Source organism: Peromyscus californicus, unplaced genomic scaffold (assembly GCF_007827085.1).
Source record: "Peromyscus californicus insignis strain IS unplaced genomic scaffold, ASM782708v3 Scaffold_19__1_contigs__length_69161282, whole genome shotgun sequence".
NCBI classification, from domain to species: Eukaryota; Metazoa; Chordata; class Mammalia; order Rodentia; family Cricetidae; genus Peromyscus; species Peromyscus californicus.
The window spans coordinates 68,632,965-68,646,645 of record NW_026294491.1 but is presented as its reverse complement, the minus strand read 5'-3'; the positions used below and the strand labels follow the sequence as shown (position 1 = coordinate 68,646,645).

The 13,681-nt window shown below is 43.0% G+C and overlaps 1 protein-coding gene and 1 pseudogene across 1 annotated transcript in view; both read left to right on the top strand.

Annotated features, from left to right (window-relative positions):
• Positions 1-10,557, top strand: part of Efhb (EF-hand domain family member B) — a 59,116-nt gene extending 48,559 nt beyond the window's left edge. Inside the window, exons 10-13 of the mRNA XM_052744001.1 lie at positions 1,534-1,741; positions 7,976-8,188; positions 8,707-8,888; positions 10,384-10,557. Coding sequence (XP_052599961.1) covers positions 1,534-1,741; positions 7,976-8,188; positions 8,707-8,888; positions 10,384-10,557 — 777 coding nt within the window. The remainder of the gene's footprint in view (positions 1-1,533; positions 1,742-7,975; positions 8,189-8,706; positions 8,889-10,383) is intronic.
• A 2,143-nt stretch (positions 10,558-12,700) lies between these two features.
• On the top strand, positions 12,701-13,270 carry LOC128113962 (GTPase HRas-like; annotated as a pseudogene).
• The last annotated feature ends 411 nt before the right edge of the window (positions 13,271-13,681 follow it).

Sequence of the window (13,681 nt, the reverse complement as noted above, 5' to 3'; positions counted from 1 at the left end):
AGAGATATTTATAAAGGATTTTACATTAATTCAGGCCATTTATAGCTCCATTGTCAAGGTAATGTATGTTAACAACAGGAGGCATAGGCAACTTCTTTCTTCAGGGCCACAGAAACTTATTTAGAATTCACTTGGTCTGTCTCATTGGGGGTCATTTTTCAGGGGTTTGTTTATCTGCAGTGGAATTGTGAATTCAATCCTGGGCAGCTAGAGCCCCAAATCCTCAATGATTCATTCAAAAGTAGCTTCTCTAGACAGATTCTCTCCCGAAATCTCTCTGATGGGCCAGTGGAGTCATATGTTCTTTATCTCTTTAACTTAATTTTTTTCAGTGTTAGGGATAGAAGTCAAGGCCTCAAACATTTGAGGCAGGCACTCTACTCTTGAGCTATACCCCACCTATAGCACCCAGGATTCCCTGCTCAAAGCAACCTCCCACGGGGGTGGGAAAAAAATGGAATCCTTCTGCTCCTTAGCATCATCTCTGAGTGCATCTAAGGCTGGCTTGAAGGAATGCACCAGGGTCTGAGTGGTTAGGATGCCCTAGCTGTTGACTTTCTTCTTTAACAAGTGTTATATACTTTGTTGGCCTCATCTCCCAAGGGACCCGGCCAAATTTCTCTTTACTCTCCCATCGATTTCCTTCCAATCACACTTAAGTATTTCTGCCTTTAACTATTGTGTGAAAAGAGACTAGAGGTTTTTCCCCTCTCTAGAAGAATGAATCTTAACATTGTTACAGGGGTAGACTTAAGGGGTTGGTAGCTTCTCTCTCTTGCTAGTGGGAGTAATATCAAACAAAACCAGGCCTCCCTGCACTTTACTTTGTAATCTTATCTCTATTTTCCTTGTTAGTAAGCAATGATGTTGAGGACCATTTATGGCCCCAGTGAGAAACAGAAGGTGTTAAAAACTCTGTCAGCTTGAAAAATTGTAATGAGCTGTCAGACAGGCAAAACATTGCTCAAGTGAAATGCCAAGCATGTTTTATGATTATGCCAGCTACATTCCAATGCAAATAGTTTGGTTTAAAAGGTATGATTAAGCAGGGTGTGTGAGAACAAGCCTGTCATCCCAGCACTTGGGAGGCAGAGGTAAAAGGACCAGAATTCAAGGCCATTCTCAGCTACATAGTTGATCTTAAAGCTGGCCTGGACTACATGAGACCTTGCCTCAAAACAACAATAAAGCACTAAAATAAGTAATAACAAGAAGAAAATAAAAGAAAAAACGTGATTAAAATAAGTGGGGCTGTGAGCACAACTCACATGTGTTGACTATGTGCAAGGGCCTGGATTAAATCTCCAGGACCAATAAAAAAAAAGATTCTGAATGATATTCTGCTTATACTAGAATCTCTAACTACAAAGTGTGTCTATCAGGTTGACTCAATGAGGATAACTCTTGCTTTACATATATAATATTTGATTCCTCTTAATGGAGGTTGGAATTTGCTGAGCATGTGTGCTAGAGCCATTTCTTTTTTATTAGAGACCACACTCATCTTGTCCTCTTTTGTTTACTGGTTGACAGAAAGGAGATGGGATGATTGACAGAGAAGAACTATATGAAACTTGTGACCAGGCAAACCTGCATCTAGACAAGATGCTCCTGGACCAGCTGTTTGACTACTGTGACGTGGATCAGGATGGCCTGATTAACTATCTGGAATTTGCCAATTTCCTTAACTGGAAAGACAAAGTACCTCTCAGAGAGTATGAGAAGAGGGTCATTATTAAAGGTATTTCTTGAAAGCTTGCTGAATTCTTAAGTAGATTTTTATATTTTCATAGTTTTTAGGATCTCAACCAACATTAATATTATGAGTTCTAGTTGGCTTCAACAGTCAATTTGACATAGCCCAGAGTCATCTGATTGCCCAGATCAGACAGATTCTGTGAGAGATTGTCTTGATTGATGATTTGTGTAAGAGGGCTCAGCCCACTGAGGGAGGACTCAGTCCATCCCTCGGTAGGTCAGTCTGGGCTATATAAGCTATCTGAGGGGCTGGAGAGATGCCTCAGTGGTTAAGAATGTTTACTGCTCTTACAGAGGGGCCAATTCCCAGCCAATTGAGATTCAATTCCCAGCATCCACATCAGATGGCTCACAGCTCCAGGGAATTCACTGCCCTCTAGCCTCCACAGGCACTTGCATGAATATGGTGCACACAAACTCATGCAGCCTCACACAGAATTACATAAATAAAAATAATAAATACATTTTTTAAAAAAGATAGCTGAGCATGAGCAAGAGAAACCAATAAACAGTGTTCCTCCATAGTTTCTGGTTCTGTTCCTGCTTCAGTTCATGCCCTGACTTCCCTCAGTGGTAGACTGAGACCTGGTGTAAGCCAAATAAACCCTTTACTTCCCCAAGTTGTTTCTGGTCATGGTATTTATCACAGCAACCTAAAGGGAGCTAAGACGGTATACATACGTGTTTGTTCACTGGAGGATGTATATGAAAGGGAAGGAAAGAATGCGAGAACACTCAGGAAGATGGAAATGTGAGGCTGAGGGGCAGGGCAACAATGAGACTTGCCTTTTTAAAAAATTAGGTTTAAGATTTGTTAGTGATCATGATGGTTGGGATGGGACATTAAGCACAGTGGCAGCCCTCATGAGCGCAGACTAGCCACTTGTCCATGGGCAGCAACTGGGGATATGTTTGACTCCTCAGCCTGGGATATCAATTACTTCTCAGCTGTGTCTTCAAATTCTACTGTATTGCACTTGGTAAAGCCCCACTTCTTGGAGATGTGCATCTTCGGTGGCCAGGGAAGGCAAACTTGGCCCTGAACAGGGCTTCAGTCACATAGTTCTTACTCTGAACATTGGAGCCATGAGGAGAGGAACCTAATTGGCTTACTTATGGCTGCAGAGGAGACTTACTTTTTTAAAAAGTTTTTTAATTAGCATATATTAGTTATAAACAGTAATGAGTTTCTTTATGACATTCCATACATGAATGTATATATTTAATGATGTTCATGGATTACCCTTTCTTGTCCCCCTCTTGCTCTCACTAACCCCTCTTTTCCCAACCAGAGACTCACTTTTCAATGTATGGTTTTGTATCATTTGATATTAGGCTATGTATTTAAAAATTAAAAGTAAAGTACTTAGAATCTCAAAATTTAATAACTCCTTATGAAGGATTTTGAAAACCCCATTTTAGTTACTTCGCCACATTCAAGAAAAGTTAATATTGAAATAGAATTTGACATAAGAATATTTGATTTTTAAAATTTTACATAGGGCTGGAGAGATGGCTTAGTGGTTAAGAATACTGGCTGCTCTTACAGAAGACCTGAGCTGAATTCCCAGCATGTACGGGCTTATGACTGTTAGTAACTTCAGTTCTAGTGCATGTGACACCTTTTTCTGGTCTCCATAGGCATTGGGCATGCATATAGTGTACAGACAGACATGCAGGCAAGGCACTCATACACATACAATAACATAAAAAATAATTTTTGCACAAAAAGTTAAGCATGGTGGTACACAATTGTTATTCCAACACTGAGGAAGTAGAGGCAGGAAGATTGTGAGTTTGAGGCTGGTCTGAGCTATATAGAGACCCTGTCTAAAAAATATCCCCCAAACAAGTCAAACAAAAACAAAACAAATTTCCACAGAAATTTGTAGTCTTAGCTTTAATTTTTGTGGTACTGGAAACCAAAGCTACACAGTAGGCAAGCACTCTGCACTGAGTTAATCCCAAGTCCTCTTTTTTACTTTTTATTTTGAGAGAGACTCTCACTAACTTGCCTAAACTCTCTCTAAGCAACCCAGAGAGGTCTTGAATTTGTATTCTTCCTGTTTCATCCTGAGTATCTGGGATTAGAGGTCTGTGCTTCCAGGCCTGGTGATTGTTACCTTTGATTAAAGTATTTTCATGTTTATATGTTATCTTTCTGTATCACTAAAATATATATGTATGCAAATGTGTATATGTATGCATGTATTTATCTATCAGTTCTAGAACAGGCCAGCTCATGAACTCTCTAGTGACCTTCCTATCTGTGGTTCCCAAGTGCTGGGATCACAGGTATATATCTCCCCCCCCCCCCCACTTCTTGATTATTTATTTATGTTTTGTAACACGGTCTCACTGTATTGTCCCTTCTGGCTTAGAATTCAGTCTCCTGTGTTATAGGAGTTGTTGGTATGTTCTGTCATGCCTGGCTTATGAATAGAATTAATCTTTTTTTCATCAAATATTTGAAAATATTCCTATTATCTTTTCTGTTTTCAGCTCTTTCTCCTTCCCCTGCCATCTCTGTATCTTTTGAGGCAAGGTCCTGTGGCCCGGTTGGTTTTAAACTTTCTACATAGTTGAGGCAACTCAGACCTCCCAATTTTTCTGCTGCCACCACCTGAGTGCTGGGATACCACACATATGCTTCCTTCCCTCCCTCCTTCCTTTCTTTCTTGTATAAATTTGGAATTTTTATTTTAAATAATGTGTACACATGTATGTGTTCATGAGGGTATGTGTGCAAGTACCCGTGGGATCCCTATGAAGGTGTCAGATCCTCTGGAAGCAGAGGTACAGGCAGACGAGTTACCTGATGTGGTAGTGGTAAGTGAACTCAGGCCCCCTGTAAGAGTAGTATGCACTCTTAACCCCTGAGCCATCTCTCCAGCCACCCCCTGCTTTTTTTAAGTCTATAACGATACCACCTTGGCTTCCACTTTCAGCACCTGGTTGCTGGGATTAACTTTTTAAAAGGTTACTGACATTTTTTATTTCCCCCATGGAATGTCTCTCTTCTACAAAGTAATGATATGTTATTTCCACTTTTATTCCTGGCTTGGCATGTCATTCTGTAAGACTAAACTAAAAAAAAAGAAACAAAATTTTGTTGTTCTTGGTGATGTGAACCCTCTGTCTGGGACAATATTCTCTTCACCCACTGAGCATGCAGAGGGACTTTTTTTTTTCAATTTATGTGTGTGCATGTGTGTACTATACGTGGTTATAGAAGTCAGTGGACAGCTTGTGGGAGTTAACTCTCTTTCCCTCATGTGGGTCCTAGCAATCGAACTGCAGATTTCTGGCCTGGAGGTAAGCACTTTTACCCAGTGACTGAGCCATTTCTCTGCACCCCTCCCCTCTTTTTTGAGACAAATTCTCACTATATAACTCAGACTGGCCACATACATGTGGCAACCCTCTTGACTCTGATTTTTAAGTGCTAGGATTATAGATGTGAGCCACCACATCTGACATTTTTTTCTTTCTTGGTACAACTCATGATGCTTAAGAGAAAGTAGAGGAATGTTCTTAAAATAGTTCCTTTATTTTTTTTATTACTTTTTTTTTTTTTGCATTTCAATCCCTTGCCTCATCTCCTGAATTTTGGATTATGGACATGTTTTGTCACGTTTGGTCTCATTTTTGTTTTTTGAGTCATGGAAGCATTTGGTGGTCCAGGCTGGATCCTGCTCAGCTTCCCCATTGGTGGGATTACAGGTGTGCTCCACTATGCCCAACTTATTCCTGGGTTTTGGTCAGCCCTCTCTCCTTCCCTTCCTCCTTTCCTCCCCTTCTCCCTTCTTCTCCTTTTTCTTTGAGACCAGGTCTGACTGTGTTGTTCAGTCTCAACCCTAAACTCCTAGTACTCCTGCCTCAGCCTCAGAGTGCTATGGGATCACAGCCTGTGTTACCAGGAACCATGTTTTTAATGGAGTCTGCTCTGGGGGTGGGTGGGGGCAGTGGTGGGGTGGTAGGAGAGAGTTTAAGCCAAGGTCGGCACTGGTCATTCTGCTTCCACTTCTCTGCTGTCAAGTGGAGTTCTCAAGGATTTTGTTTTCTTGTTTTTAGGGCACAAACTTAAGCTGGTCTGGTGGCCGGTTGGTTCAGGAGTTTAGAAATGTTTTACCAGGAAATTTCCTTCTCTCTTCCCTCCTTTCCTCTCTTCTTTTCTCTTCTCTTCTCCTCTCTCCTTTCTTTTCCTTCCTCCTCATTTTCTTCTTCTTTTTTTTTTCTTTTTGTCAGACAGGGTTTCTCTGTGTAGTCCTGGCTGTCCTAGAACTCACTCAGTAGAGCAGGCTAGCCTTGAATTCAGATTCGTTTGCCTCTGCAAAGATTTAAGGCATGTGCCACCACCACCTTACCCTTCGTTTCTTTGACTTTTTCTTGTTCTATTTATTCCAGGCTGTCTTAAGAATTTATCATCCCCCTGTCTCAGCTGCCCTAGTGCTGGGATTATATGTCTGTGTTACTATTCCCAGCCTTGTGATGCATTTCTTAAACCACATTCTGTCTCAGGGCTGCCTTTGGGGGACAGGGGAAAGCATGTACCATTTTCAAACCATGCAGTTTTCTGCTTTTAAGGGTGTGTGTGTGTGTGTGTGTGTGTGTGTGTGTGTGTGTGTGTGTGTGTGTGTGTGTGTATGTGGTGGGGTAGAGCCTCTGGAGCTTTCAAGGCACGCCTGCCCCCACTGTAGATCTCCTGGAACAGTCCTCTTGGAGCTCTTGTTTGCAACCCTCTCATGGATTTCCCCAGAGTTCTTCTGTGGCGGTGGAAACACCCACACTGCCCTCCAGTGGTATCTGTGGAATAGCTAGCACTTTGAAGGGAGGTCTTAGCTCTCTGAAGTGACTGTAAAAAAACTGCAGAGTTTCAGTACTACCTCACCGTTTTTCACCTTTTGGGACTTAGATTGGACACCGTGCCTGGTGCATGATAGCTGCACATGCTCCTTCGGTGTCACTCACAGTCCTGGGTGGTTTTTTTTTTTTTTTTTTTTTTTTTTTGTACACTAACTTGTAGGAAGTTACTTTAGAGATGCAGGCCCCCAGCTCACGGTATGTTCTTGTCCCTTCTCTGGATGGGGCATGCTCTACCCTCCCAATCCAAGTATATGTATGATTATCATTTTAACTTTTTCACATTGGGGGTGTAGAGTTCAGTGGTATAAAGCAATTGTTGCTTGTGCAGAGGACCCAGGTTTGATTCCCAGCACCCACCTGGTGGCTCACAACCATCGGGAACTCTGTTCCAGGGGATCTGATGCCCTCTTCTGGTCTCCAGCAGTCACACATGCCATGTACATATACATGTTCAGTCAGAAAACATAATTATAAAAACAAAATACATAGTGTGTATGTGCTTGCTTACAATGTGTGTCACAGCACATATGTGGAGGTCCGAGGACAACATGCAGCAGTTAAGTCTCTCTTTCCACCATGTGGGTCCCAGAGATTGAACTCAGCTTGTCAGGCTTGGTGACAAGGGCCTTATCCACTGAGCCATCTCCCCAGCTCATGTGTAAAATTTTTAATCTCAAGTATGTTTTCATCCCCCTTTAGGACTCAGTCTTAGGGAAAGCTGTATAGTTCAAGCTAACTAGGAGGCTACGCTCTAATAAAGAGGGAGCTGAGGAGACAGTTCAGCCATGGACCACTTGTCTAGCTTCCATGAGGCTCTGGGGCTATTCTGGTGTAGGAAGAACAAAAATTAAAGGGTTCTCTGTTTTTAGTTCTCCAACTGGAATAAAGTTTTTCTGGAATAAAGTAAATGGAGTGACAGAAAGTGACACTAGGTCATATTGGGATCACACCTGACATGGCCTGAACTTGCTGTTCCACGGTGGAGTATCCGTGCTGGCGGCTGCTTCACAGGTGCTCAGTTCCACTGTGAGAAAGCAGCTACAAAGGACATTAATCTTTAAAAAACATTACATTTATTATTATTATTTGTGTGTATGCATATATGTGGCTGCACGTGTCACAGTGCACATGTAAAGCTCAGAGAACAGCTTGAGGGAGTCAGTTCCTTCCTTCCACCATGTGGGCCCCCGGGGCTCTAACTTAGGCTGCCAGGCTTGGTGGCAAGTGGCAAATGTCTTTACCTGCTGAGCCATCTTGGAGGTCCAAATAATCCAGCTTGTTGCAGAACAGCAAACACCAAGAAATGACATCTTCCTGTACTTTCTTGTCCCCTGTCTGGTTTTGCTTCAAGGTAGAAAACCAGACTGTGAAAACATTGCTGAGACTAGCATGGGAGAAGTTGAGCCAACTCTTCTGATACAGCCTGGAGATATTGTCCCAAAAGAACCAGGAAGTTCAGAAGAGACTCTCCGGGTACTCGTGAGACCAAATGACAAAGTTGCTAACCACTATAAGACAACTTCTTCTGAGATCAATGCAATTGTTGGAGCTGTTCCTTCTATATGTAAGCATGTCCCATTCCTTGTCAAGTTAAGTGATTAACACACCTAGAAATGCAATGTTCCTAGTATGTCCTTGCACTGTCCCTAGCCTCTTTCTTCATTAGACTATACATTTCTCAAGGCCTTGGGCCTTATGTTTAACTGTGTACTGTAAGCACTCAGAGGTCTCACAGATACATTTTATTGACCTGTTCATGATGGCCCACGTTAAAAAAAAATCTATATTAATAAAATTAAGACTCTGATTGATGAGCATGTTAAAAGCTTTCCTAGGCTGTGCTTGGACTTTGGGGCTCAGGCATTATCCCTCCTGCCTCAGCTTCCCCTGTCCTTGCAGCCAAGGTGTTTCCTGCTGTGTTTGGCCACACTCTGCTTTTTACATAGTCTTTGGATTTTACATTTAAGCCTAGAATGGTTTAGGTCAGTTACATTTCAAGTGCTCAGTGGTCAGGTGTGACTGGTGGCCACTGTTCTACAGCTGGGTTTCAGGGTGTCTTTTTCTCCCTCATTGATGACCTAGGTTACCCCATATATGGTGTTCCAACCATTCGATCTGACATTCCTGCTCCGAGGATTCGTCGCGTCAGTGATGTAAATAATTATGGTGAAGAGGGCAATGCTTACTCCCTGCTGCATCCCTCCATCTTTGCCCAGAAAGGTGTGTTTGAGAGAGACTTCTTCAAGACCAGATCAAAGGAAGAGGTACAGAAATCACCCCAAACTGCAATTCTATGCAAATATACAAAGACAGAAATTTTGACTTAACAATGATCACTATTATTATTGTGACAAGTTTTATTATTGTTGTCTTTTATTTTATTTTTATTTGAGATGGTATTTTACTTCTTACCCCCGACTTTGGTTGGTCTGGAACTAACTTTGTAGTCCAGACTGGCCTACAACTCTTGGTGGTTTTCAGTCTCAGCTTCCCAAAGCATGAACCAACATACTTGGCTAGTGTTATATTTATTTGTTTTGTTTTGAGACTGGGTTTTGCTATGAGCCCAGAGTGGACTTGAAATCATGATCCTCCTGCTTCGTCCTACTGAGTGCAGGAATTACAGGTATATGGTATTGCTTCTAGGTTAATTCACATCATAATCATTATTATTACCATTATTATCATCATCATCATCATCATCATCATCATCATCCTATTAGCCTCCAAATCAGCTATGTAGCTGACTTGGTGTTGAACTTCTGATCTTTCTGCCTCCACTTCCTGAATGTTGAGATTATAGGTATGTTCCTGGTACTTGTTGGGCTGGGGATAAAATCTGGGATTTGTGCATGTTGACAAGAGCCTTATCAACTGAGCCCCAGTCCTAGCTGCAGCCCATGACTATCATATTTGACTTTTCAGAATTATAGCTTGTATACGGATCCTGAAGTATAGGATTCTTGATAAATGATATCCAGTTTGGTTGTAACAGGTTGCTAAGTTTTTCTTTTTATTATTTTCTGGATGTATTGTATAATTCTTTCCCCTCTCCCAAAGGGTCTCACTATGTAGGCCAGTAGTCCTTCAAGACACCTTCCTGCCTCTGCTTCCCAAGTGTTGTGATGACAAGCACAAATTACCATACCCAGCTGTTTTTCTTCATTTAAACTAGTTAATTCCTATTTTGGGGGTTGAATTAAAAACATGCACTTATTTATTTATATTTTGTGTGTGTGTTTCATGTATGCCTGAGTATGTGTGGATGTCAGAGGACAACTTGTGGGAATCGGTTCTTTTGTTCCATAATGTGGGAATGGGGGGTCACACCTAGGTCATCAGTTTTGGCAGCAAGCACCTTCACTGGTGGAACCACCTTCACTGCCTTGCTTTGTTTTTAAAAATTAAAAAAAAAAAAAAAAGGTGAAAAGGTCTTACTCTGCAGCACAGGTTACCTGGAATTAACTGTATAGGCCAGGCTGGCTTCGAATTTCAACATTTCTATGTCAGCCTCCCAAGTGCTAGGGCTATAGGAATGCACTCCCCGCATGCCTACAAAGTACTGGAATTCTGATGCCTTCTCATTTTATGTGTATAGGCACACATGCATATGTGAACACGTATACTTTGAGGGAGGATCAGTGTCCATTTATTAAATGTTATAAAGTTTTTAAAATATAAATTTTATCTTACTTAATTTTTTAAAATACAAAATTAAAATCACAAATCTTTGTCTGGCCTTAAATTCATTGTTTCTAGATTTCAGATATATTAACTAACATTGGAGTCAAGCTTTCTGAAGAAGAATTTGAAAATGTATGGAATCTTGCATCAAAAAAACACCACAGAGGAGAAGTTTGTGTTGAGACCATCAGGAATGTTCTAGATGAGCTACTGCATGCAGGCCGAGTCAAGTGTAAAACGGTCTTGTGATATTTTGGAAACTCACACTTTTAAGCAAAAGAGTCATTAAATCTGTGTTCCTCTAAAATGTTCTGGTTTTGCTGTTACGTCAGAACTTGGCAGTCACTCTGGTATAACTTCATGTGTCTGTATAGGGCTGATAAGTTAGATCTTGTGGACTTCATCTTATTGTGAATTCTAAAGCATCTAAGAACTTGACACATGCTGTAAGAACCTTCCACCTCACCATATTCACAGCTTAGAATGATGTTGAAAGTTAATAATGTTTAGTAGGCCTAAGAACCCCACCGTTTCAATACATCTAAAGTTTGGTTGGTCTGTAATGCCAAATTCATACAATTTTGCTGCTGGTGCTTTGCTACTGTATGCTCCGTTACGACAAGACACCTACTTAGGGTGAAGTTGGTCTCTACTGAATCCAAGAAAAGCAGTTTATTGAAAGAACAGGTTGTAAGGAGCAAAGTCTCAAGACCCAACAATTGATTGCATAATGGCCACTGGCTTAATATCTCCTTAATTTTTTTTTAAAAAGTTTTGACACAGGGCCTCGTTAATAGAGCAGGCCTGGCCTCATCTTGAGACCTCTTGCCCTGCCTTAGTTTTTCCCACACCTGGCTCTTAATACCTTCCTATGGACAAAGAAACACATGGTCCTTGATGGTCTGAAAAGGACACTGCTGCCCCATGGCAGATGCAGACTTCAGGAGGTTACCAGCGGCAGACTGGACTGACCCACTCCTTTGCTCATACCCTGGCTCTTTGATACACATTCCATGGGGCAGAATGGGGCAGGGATGGTGTGATGGTTGATCTTCCTTGTCAGCCTGCTTAGATTCAGAACTTCATGGACACATGTCTCTGCATGCATCTGGCAAGAGAAAGGGAGAAACATTTAGGCACACTGCCACCCCTGGGCTTCTACCCCACTATCACAACCCTTAAGGTGGCTTTTCACCCAGTTTCTCTGCCACCCCCTTCTCAGGAGTCAAAGAGGGAAAATAATTCTTCCCAAGGTTTAGAAAAGGAAGAAAGGAAAACAACCCCCCCAACCCCCCAACCCCCCCCCTGCTCAGGGGTCAAAAAGGACTGGAAAAGTTCTGAGAGTAAAGAAAAAAATAATTGGGCCAAATTTGGTGAGGAGCATGAGAGATGCACAGAGAAATATATGGTAGAGATTAAAGCAAAAGTAAAAATTACTGCGCCTGAGCCCTGGACCTCAAGGGATTCTGGCCTTCCACCTTGGGACTCCAGGGTTGAGGCACTCAAACACTATACATAGCATTAAGGAGAGATCTCCGTGATATGGACCTCTATACCAGCCCCTCACTGGGAGGTATGTGTCAGGGGAAAACTTGGCCCCTAGCCCTAATAGACCTCTAAAGTGGTACCCCTGGGAGGCTAAAAATAAGGAGGAATGCTGGACCAGGATAGAGGCCAATTGGGTGGCCAACCCCCCTATCCCTATCACCTATGGCGTGCTAGCAGGTACAGCTGAAGGGTACTTTACGGGGGTCCAACAGGTGGTTGTGCAAGGTCCTTACCAAGATCAGGTTAGACAAACAGGGCTTGTAGCCTAGAACAAATTAGATGAAGGGCCTACCAAATCTCCCATAGCGGGGGGAAGACAAAAACCCAACAAACCCCCATCAGTGTTCATAGATAGAGTCCAACAAAATATGTAGTTAATTTCCCCACTCATGATTGCCCTCAAGGGATTACTGGAGGGACAGGAATGCCCCATACAACATATGAGGGGGCATTCTGGGCTCGCAGGATTTCTGCCCAGGGGAAACCGCCAAGCTGACGAGCTGGCATTGGGATTTAGGATACTGACCTTAAAAAACAGTCCATACCTACAAGGCATTCAACTCTTCCTAAAGGTACTCCCTTTACAAACGCAGGGAGTTAACCCCAGAGCCAAATATCCTCTGATAAATATCTGTTAAACTTAAATATATTTTTGTTTTAATAGAACAAAAGGGGGAATTAGCCCCCATATTCAGTTATTCTGCACCCTGTGGCCATCATGCTCCGGCCTCAGGGCTATAAGGACACCTGCATCGGGCCCCAATTAGGGCCTTCTGCTCCCCAGCCACTCCTTTGTGCCCCTTGTGGGGCAGGAGCTCATAGAGTGACAGTCCTTACAAAAGTGATGACAGAATACAGACTTGCGGTGGTGGGTGCTGGAGGTGTGGGAAAGAGTGCCCTGACCATCCAGCTGATCCAGAATCGTTTTGTAGATGAATATGACCCCACCTAGAGGATTTCTATCAAAAACAGGTGGTCATTGATGTGGAGACATGTCTGCTGGATATCTTAGACACAATGGGTCAGGAGGAATGTGGTGCCATGTGGGACCAATGCATGAGCACAGGGGAGGGTTTCCTCTGTGTGTTTGCCATTAACAACACCAAGTCCTTTGAAGACATCCATCAGTACAGGGAGCACATCAAATGGATAAAGGACTCGGATGATGTGCCAATGGTGCTGGTGGGGAACAAGTGTGACCTGGCTGCTCATACTGTTAAGTCTTGGCAGGCCCAGGACCTTGCCCACAGCTATGGTATCCCCTACATTGAAACATCAGCCAGGACCGGGCAGGGTGTGGAGGATGCCTTCTATACACTTGTATATGAGATTCAGCAACACAAACTACGGGAGCTAAACCCTCCTGATAAAGAGTGGCCCTGGCTACATGAACTGCAAGTGTGTACTATTGTGACATCAGATGGCAGTACTCCAGCTGATGGTTGTCCTGCTCTTCCTGGCTCCTGCTACAGCCCGGAGGTCTCATTCCCACACTACTGCTGCCCCCACATCCTTTGGCCTCCCCCTCTTCCCTGCAGCAGCCTCTGACACCCACCCCAGGATAACTACCACCTGCTTCCAGTATCCACTACCACTTCCCAGGGCCCCACTACTGGCTCCTCAATATCCTCGGAATCTGGGGACAATGGTGACTATACCGATATGGCCTTTGGTGTGGCTGTACCCCACTGCCAAGACCCACCTTCTCTTCCACCGCAGCCCTGGCATGCACAGCCAATGGCAAAGGCGATGTCCAGCACCCGGGGCTGGGGCTAAAACTGTCTTTGCTGCTGCCACTGTTGAGCAAAGCCCCGCTGGACCTCTA